The sequence below is a fragment of the Corella eumyota genome, chromosome 1 (assembly GCF_963082875.1).
Source record: "Corella eumyota chromosome 1, kaCorEumy4.1, whole genome shotgun sequence".
Taxonomy (NCBI): domain Eukaryota; kingdom Metazoa; phylum Chordata; class Ascidiacea; order Phlebobranchia; family Corellidae; genus Corella; species Corella eumyota.
In genome coordinates this window covers 16561792-16570194 of record NC_137490.1, presented here as the reverse complement: position 1 = coordinate 16570194, position 8403 = coordinate 16561792, and the positions used below count along the sequence as shown (strand labels likewise).

General features: G+C 28.9%; 2 protein-coding genes across 3 annotated transcripts; one reads left to right on the top strand and one right to left on the bottom strand.

Annotated features, from left to right (window-relative positions):
- Positions 1–334: 334 nt before the first annotated feature.
- LOC145740911 (protein unc-93 homolog A-like) lies at positions 335–3400 on the top strand. The gene is made up of 10 exons (XM_082558658.1): positions 335–425; positions 510–617; positions 790–984; positions 1159–1529; positions 1609–1761; positions 2018–2201; positions 2362–2639; positions 2745–2878; positions 3022–3122; positions 3183–3400. Exons 1-10 carry the CDS (start codon positions 335–337, stop codon positions 3398–3400), a joined length of 1833 nt encoding a protein of 610 aa, XP_082414784.1.
- A 192-nt stretch (positions 3401–3592) lies between these two features.
- LOC145760689 (ADP-ribosylation factor GTPase-activating protein 3-like) lies at positions 3593–7433 on the bottom strand. Of its 2 annotated transcripts, XM_082574528.1 has the most exons (8): positions 7291–7433; positions 7057–7196; positions 6604–6735; positions 6048–6164; positions 5443–5664; positions 4654–4753; positions 4253–4447; positions 3593–3967 (listed from the first exon to the last, which is right to left on the bottom strand). In XM_082574528.1, the coding sequence occupies exons 1-8, from the start codon at positions 7390–7392 to the stop codon at positions 3953–3955; spliced, it is 1023 nt and encodes a 340-aa protein (XP_082430654.1). In that variant the 5' UTR covers positions 7393–7433; the 3' UTR covers positions 3593–3952. The 2 variants fall into 2 exon arrangements, with proteins under 2 accessions (XP_082430654.1, XP_082430655.1); XM_082574529.1 differs by lacking the exon at positions 3593–3967 and having other exon boundaries at positions 4355–4490.
- Between the last annotated feature and the right edge of the window lie 970 nt (positions 7434–8403).

Sequence of the window (8403 nt, the reverse complement as noted above, 5' to 3'; positions counted from 1 at the left end):
GACGTACGACAGCGATTAAGAAAATAGGAAATCAAACTTCTTTGTCGTTTACATTTCCCGATCAAATATAAACACAACATTAAAACTATTTAAAAAAAAAATTGAGCATATTCTCATTCTAAAACCTATAGTAAGTAATGTGTCGAATACATGGCAATAATCGATATGTCAGTCCTGTCAATAAAAGCAGCTATAATTATTTTTAATCAGTAATTAGCAAATAAGCCGTCTTAAACAAAATCAGCATTTGTAGGAAATTTTATTTACAAAATTTTTTCATTTTATTTATAAAATTAGTTTAATCGAACTTAGTTAAAATATTTTGTTAAATAACATGGATGTGGATATTAACGAAAATACGGAACGGACAAGTCCGTACTTGAAATACTTTCGGCCACGTCAAATAAGTATTGAACCGAAGAAGGGTAAATATTAAAACGACGACTAAGTTAAATTTATGTATTAAATTTCATTATTTTTACTAGTCGTAATTAAAAACAAAATTTCAGAAAAGAACACGGAAAACGCAGCGCCGATAGAAGATACGGGATATAAGATATACAGACAACTTCATATTGCTTCTTTAGGAATACTTTTAAATATATCAGCTTATTACGGTAAAAACAGTTAGACTATATTAAACACAAACATTTTAAATCAACTTATCATTGTTTTAATATGAAATTTTTTTTCTAATTCTTAGCAGGTGTTCAAATGTTAAATATATAGTTTTATATTAAAACATATTAATATCATACGCCACATACATTTATTGTTTTAATGCTTTAGGTTTAATCAATCTTCAAAGCAGTATTAATATACGAGATAGTCTCGGGACAATTGGCCTTACCGTTGGTTATGTGTCTTCCGTTTTGTGGGCCTTATTTTTGACACCAATTGCGATTGATTATTTTGGAGCAAAGACCTCGTTGATTATAAGTGAAATGACTTACCTGATATATTGTGCGGCAAATTTCTACCCAAGTATGCTTCATAGCTATATACACACCTAAAATTATGTACTGACTTGTATATATAAAATAGCGTGGCAATTTTGCAGATATTTGAAAAGCGGTTTTTCCTAAGTAATATCAATTTCATTCCTAAATATATCGCCTGTTTAACCGAATATGTAAAACAGATGTTGATGTTTTAAAGGTTTTTACACTCTCATTCCATCAGCTGTGATTTTGGGCTTCGGCGAAGCTTGCTGCTGGGCCTCCATGTCTGTACTAGTGACTTACTACGGTGAAAAATACTGGAAACTCAAGCAGTTAAAACAATCGCAGGCCACCTTTTCGATTACGTCATACATGACGTCATCGCACAATCCGGAACACGCAAATTCCGTGTCAACATACGGAGGAATGAACCTAAGTTCTGTGACGTCACCCGCCGATTCGGCTATGGCTTGGGTGAATAGGAAAAAACACGCAAACGAATCTTATGTGAACAACATACCGAAAGGCAAAAGCGCGATTCTAAGTCGGTTCTTTGGAAGATATTTTTCGATTGTCAAAGCTAGTCAGGTTAAATAAACAGCTTAAATTTATTTAAACAAGTAAGTTTGTTAAAAATGCTATGCTAATGTAACAAGTATGTATACAGGTTGTTGGAAATGTGCTGTCTTTTGTGGCATTGGGAGATCGGTCATTTCTAATGGGTACCGAATCTTTAAATATAACATATCTTAACGAAACCAATGAGTTTTCCGCAAAGAATTTTACTGACATGAGCATGTGTGGAATCGCTGAATGTGTGGTAAATATTACGTAATTAAGATCATTACGTCATATAAAATCTGCGGATGACGGTAAAACGGATTTAAAATCGCTATTTACAAAGTATTAATAACAAAACTCTTCAGTTATGGTGGGAAATAATAACACCAACTCTAAACACATAATTTAGTATCATTTAAGCTTTAGAACTCGTATTAACCCAAACACAATTTTTATTTGACTATAAACAAAGTAATTTCCTATCCGTTTGTGTTTATCTTGAACGCGTATTTAAGGTTCGAATGGACAACATGCCCACCTCAGAGTTGTCCCGATATACTGTTAAGAATACGCTAGGTGTTTATTTATTATTTGGCGGATTTATTGTGATGCATATTACAGCCATGCTTATACATTATTACCTTTTGGATCCCATGCCACGTCAAACCCAAAGCATCAACAAAAAGCAACAACGAAAAGGTTTGTAAAATTAACTTGTTTATTTATCGTTTTCCTATACGTCATTGTACGATTTGGTGTTATGCCTTTACAAAATATACTTTTATCACTTAACATTAATTGGACCAACCGAAAGTTTAAGACGTGTAAAAAAGTAGTAAAAAGTTTGTTTTTTTGTTAGAAAATGGATCTTTCAAAAGTCGATATGGATTTCCTAATGCAAATAACAAAACGAACCCATTTCTTATTGAAACTTCACTTGAAAATAACAACGGCCAAAAACGTAAACCTGAAAATCGTCCAAAAGTTATTAAGAGTCTTTCTGCAGTATTTAAGCAAATGATATCAATTCAACAACTTTTAATATCCCCAATTTCGCTTTATTTTGGAGTGTTTCTCTCTTACTGCTTATCCGAGTTTACCAGAGCGTTTATATCATGCACAATGGGTGTGTCTAGCGTAAGTTATATTAATTCTATTACCATTGAATGAGAAAATATATATTTTAGCCGTAATTTAAAATATAAGATTTTAATTTTTTTAATCATGAACAAAATGTTTCAGGTTGGATTGGTTATGATAGTTTTCGGCACATCGAGTATGACGTCATCTTTTTTATTGGGGAAAGTTATGCCGAAATCCGGACCGCATTTATTGTACATGGTTGCTGCGATAATCGACATTGCTAACTATATTTGGTAAATTTGGGATTTCTGTTAAAACGTTAACTAGCTTGTTAGTTATTAAAGTATATTGTTTTCACACTTAAATTGTCTTTAAATATGATAATAAAAAAACGTATGGGATTTTGCGTTTTGTCTAACCTTATGTACTTTTGCAGGACTTTTAAATGGACTCCTGATCAAAATGATTTGATTTCAGTATACGTAATGGCAATTTTGCTTGGCTTTAACGCTGGATTATGGGAGCCACTAATTAACAGTAAGTGGTAAAATAAAATATCATTTTACAAACTATTTATTTAACAATATTTTTTCCCAGGTACTTATGCGAAGTACTTTCCACGTAATACAGCGGCAGCATTTAGTTTATGGAACTTCTGGGCGGCGTGCGGAATATTTATCGGATTCGCTCTCAGTGCATCAGTATGCTTGATCTTTAAACTTTATTTGTTGATTGGTACATTGATATGTGGTATACTGTGTTATATTGGGGCCGAATACCGATTTCACAATAACTGTGTTCACATAAAGAACTGACCGGCAAAAAAGTTAAAGAAATAAAATTTTGTGTAAATATGAATTGGGAATAATAAAATTAAATAAAATTTCCATTTGAACTTTTTCAACGTAATCACAATTTTTTTTAAATAATTTAAAAAGAATTTGCAATGCACCCTTTGCAACTTACAATAAAACACTCATTTTAATCTCTGAAAAACTTGTATTATATCAAAGCAACAGATATAATAAACATCTTTTTTTCTCTTTTAAAGAATAACAACTGTATGAATTTTAATAAAGGAACTACAATAAGGCTTTAACAAACACTGTTTGACCTCTCAAAAAAACAATGCATAAAATAAAGTTCATTTACACAACAACCAAACAGGTAACAAAAAAATAAACTTAAATAAATAAATCTTAATTTCATTTAAACAGTACAACCACCAAATTTAAAACAAAAAAACTGTATCACCTCACCATTTTTAAACACTAAATTGCAGAAAAAAAGCAGTACTAGAGACAGTATACTAATTGCAATGTTTTAAACTGCATGCTGGGTAGTAGTAGAACACGTACTGCAAAAGATTAACCATAGCGGTCCTGTGATAATAAATTTAAAGCTTGTTTATTTTAAATGTTGAAATAGTAAGGTACTTAAACATCAGTAACACCCTTGTACTTTTAAACCAGTACAACATTTAATACGAAAACATTATTTGAGTAACCAATTGGATTTTTTTTACCATTACTAAACTAACAAAAGAAAACTTCTAAGTTTATATTTCTAATCTACATTCTAAAATGCCGCTACATATATTTATTAATCTAAAAAAAAATTTTACTAATTTTTAACCATAAAGTATTTTAAAAATTTTTAAAACTAACCTGAATAGTGTTAGCAATCCCTGAAGCCAAAGACGATAATTTTCCGGCAACACTTCTGACCCCTTCTTTTACCCCATCTCTTACCTCACCTACCCCAGGGACATGGTTTGTTGATCGTGTGTCCCTCCCATAAAAATCATCACTCGATATCGAGCTACTACCCTCAAACCTTCGCATGTTAGCTTGGTTAGAATACTAGAAACATTTTTTAGTGGGAATTTAGTTTCGAAGATTATTTCTAAATGATAGAAACAAAAAAAAATTTTTTTAATAACACTTTAACTAAAAAGCATATTCCACACTGATTTAGTAGTGACTTTAATTAAATTAAAAAAAAATTTTATTCAAAAATTAAACCAAAATGTAAATAAGTTTAGAACCAAAAAAAAATTGCAATTTACGTTTTCGCTGTTGTCTCCAAACAGCATATCAGAAGAAATCGATTTTGCACCTTTATATTTTTCCCCAAATGATTCCTCATTTTTAGAAGTTGCTTTAACGCTGTTAAATAAACAAAAACATTTTTTTTAGTAAAAATCAAGTTTCACCTACCATTTTCTTATCATAAATTAAAATAGTTTGCCATTAAATTTTAAAGAAAATTTTAAACTTTTCAAAAAACATTTCTAATGCAAGTAGTAACAAAAATATTTAAAGCATAAGAGATATATGCCATACAAAGGTCAAGTTCTATGTAAATAAAACAGCTCAAAGTCCAATTTAAATTACATGATTTGACTCTGACCAATTAGTTAGTTTACACAAAGAAAAAAACGAAAACAAATGTTTTTTTGAATGCTGTTTTATTGACATATATATGACTTTTAACAAATTTCAAATAAAATCAACAATGCAAATAATATGGAACAATCTAACCTGACATATTCTATTTAATAAAAAAAAACACAAGGTGTATATAAAAAAATTATGTGTAGGTTGTATGGTTATATGATGCAATTAGACATTTGAGCATATTAGGTAGTTAATTATACTGTTAATTAAATGACCTATGATATTATTAAGTCTTATAAAAGTTTAAAAAAAAATAGGCCTTAGCACTCTATATGATTATAATAAATTCAAAGTTAACTAAATCATACAACAAAAGGGTTCCAAGTGCCTTGCTCATACAAAAAGATAAGTAGTACATTTATTAATGGATAATTAAGTATAAAAATATTCAAACCTACTTTCTATGCCTATTGTTTTTAGGTTCAGCGGTTTTGGTAGAGGATAGAAAGACATTGTTTCCTGAATTCATGTGTGATTCAATTGGAGTTATTGAGCTGTAAGAAGGAACTTTGTGATCGACTTTAGAGCCCTCCGAGTAGGAGAAATCGGATCTTTTAGATGTTGATTTAATGTCCGAGTCTGAGTCACTCTCACTTTCCTCCCACCGATTTTTTCGACTTCTAATCATGCAGTTTAAAATTTAATAATTTAAAAATAAATAGTACAAGATTTAAATTTAAAATTTTTCTAATTTAAATTTAAAACGTTTAATTTTTGTTAGTAGCCTACCATACATAACAAAAAAAATATTTTATTGTGTGTTATAAATACTACCTTCTTAAGTATAAAATTAAGGTCAACGAGTTTGATAGTAAAACAATAAAGAAGCAAATAAAAGTGTTGCTTTATAGCTGTACAATTTTAAATAAACAACTTTTTCAATCTTGCAGTCAGTTTACAAATTTGGTTGCAAACATCAAACAAAATATCAAAAACATAAAAGGTTAATCTGCTAACGTCTAATAATCTAAATAAACAAATTATTTTATAGAATTTGAATTACCTAGAAGAAAAAGAATCATAAAAAGTATCTTCATCATGTTTGTATCTTCCTTTTCTTGAAGATTTTGTTGGATTTATTTGGTCGATTGTCACCATGCTTAACATATGTGATACATCCCTGTTAAATATAAACATAAAGTTGTTTTAAATTTTTCTAAATTAATAAAAGTTTTATGAGAACACAATTTCTTATATATACAATTATTCCCTACTGCCCTTACAATGATAAAATATTTAAAAAAAATTTTTTGTGGTTAACATTAAAAAAATAGATTTTCCTACTGCATATGTAACACTTAAATGTGATTTTAGTCAACTACAGTACTCTTACACAGTAGGTAAAATGATTTTTTTCAATAGGTAAAATGATTTTTTTTTTCTGATTTCTGAAAGGAAGTAATTAATTTTACAGTTTGTTGAACTGCTTTTAAAAACAAATCGGGATTTTAAGATTGAAAAAAATCAAACTATTAATAAAGTTTAAAGTGTACCGCATTGAATATTGCAATAACATTTATTAAATCTTAAATAAAATAACAAAGTTTTAATTAAATTACTCTGTTTTTCCCATGCCCATTCCTAAGCGTTCAGCCTGATGTTTTTTGCTACTGTCCATTTTGTTAAGTTTCATGTTGTCATTTTTTTCCTTGTTTGATATATCCTGGTAAGCTAACCTTAGTGACTCAGTACTGCGAAAATATATTAATAAAAAAGTTAGCACATTCTTATAAATAACACAAGTACTGTAACTAACACCTTAAAATAAATTGATCATGTTAGGTGGGCTATAAAAATCATAATTATTCATCTCAGCCAAACAAATTTAAATTAAAAATTTAGGTGCCAATATCTAACAAAATTGTATAAATTTTATTTAACTCTTTTAGTTTTTGGGTTTTGATTTATTCTTAATTCAAAAAACTGACAATATAGATTAAAAACGAGATAAAAACAATTCTGTTTTAAACCAGGTTAGATATTTTAAATTTTAAACCAGGTTAGATATTTACTTTTCTATAGAAGATGATGATTTTCTTTCATGTCCAAGGTTCGGGTTTAAAGATGTCTGATCTGCTTCCTCAGCATTTTTTTCCAATAGCGCAAAGTCAGCTTTCGATACTTTCTGTGATCCTAGTTTTTTGGTTCCAAGCTACATTTATGAAAATTAAAGTTTAAAATAATTTTTTTTAAATCAAAGTTTGTAATACAAGTTTTCTGAAAAATATTGGTAATTGGCTGCTTACCCCTTTTTTAGGTTTTGGATTTCTCTTTTTAGTGATAGTGGATTTGGGAGCACTTGTTTGTATCGAACTTGCTGGGACGGCATGAACAGTTAGATCACTCATTTTGTTTTATTTACAAATTCTTTAATTTACTTTTAACCTTCTTAACCTAATCAAATAAAAAATTTATACGTTTAAATCTACCGTTTAGTTTAACACTGTAGTCTTAAGCACTAGAATTATTTTAATACTAATTTACTTAAATAATTTTATTATCATCTTAGGCAAGCTAAATTTACTAAGAAAAATATAATAAGTTTTTCGTTATACAACTATATGCTACGTCGATGACTGTTGATCAGTCAGTTCACAGCTGACTGTTAACTCTAAAGCGCCAACATGCGATTAAAATTATATTTTAAAAAAGGTAAAATAAATTAGTTGGGTCAATGGTCATAAAACCATAATCATTGTTTTTTTATAATCATTGGCTGGGTGCAGTTTAAGCGCATGCTTATATGTTGGTCTAAAGAGGTTTTTTTAATGCGACTTAAAACATTAATTAGCTTAAATAAAATATTATCATACTTCCATAAATTACTTGACATTTGTTACAAAACCCCAATTAGCGCTATTAAATAACGTTTGGATTACCTTTAAAATACTTAATGAGAATTTCTTTCATAACTTGTATAACAAAAACAGTTTACTGTTATTGCAGATTTATTGGCGATGTAGGTAATTACGAACTTGAAGAAAATTGCATAAGTAATACATATGAACGTATTTATATAATTTTTCGAACGTAAAACACACACTTTTTTTTAAAAACCAGTATAAAAGAATGCAAAAAAGTGATTGCTGACATGATAAATTGTGTAACTGTTAAGTACTCTTTGTTATTGCGAGTTAAATAAGTGTTAAATAAAAAGCTTGTTATATAATTAGAAACTATACCGCTAATCTAAAGAGACTACGCACACTTTGTTAGTTGGCTATATCCGACGAATAATAAATCAACTTTAGTAATATAGAGTAGTATACTATTAAAGCGAAAAATACACTAAATTGAAATTTAACTAACAAAAAGTCAACCTAGAATATAAAACACCTAACCCAATGTTTAATAATGAC

Bases quoted from the DNA above. Each gene is read 5' to 3' on its own strand.
- LOC145740911 (XM_082558658.1), top strand. From the start codon at position 335: ATGGATGTGGATATTAACGAAAATACGGAACGGACAAGTCCGTACTTG. The intron at 1,762-2,017 runs GTAAATATTACG...CGCGTATTTAAG, and splicing joins GTGGAATCGCTGAATGTGTG to GTTCGAATGGACAACATGCC. The intron at 3,123-3,182 runs GTAAGTGGTAAA...ATTTTTTCCCAG, and splicing joins ATGGGAGCCACTAATTAACA to GTACTTATGCGAAGTACTTT.
- LOC145760689 (XM_082574528.1), bottom strand. From the start codon at position 7,392: ATGAGTGATCTAACTGTTCATGCCGTCCCAGCAAGTTCGATACAAACA. The intron at 6,165-6,603 runs GTAATTTAATTA...TATATTTAACAG, and splicing joins ATGGGCATGGGAAAAACAGA to GGATGTATCACATATGTTAA. The intron at 5,665-6,047 runs GTAATTCAAATT...CTGCATGATTAG, and splicing joins TATGATTCTTTTTCTTCTAG to AAGTCGAAAAAATCGGTGGG.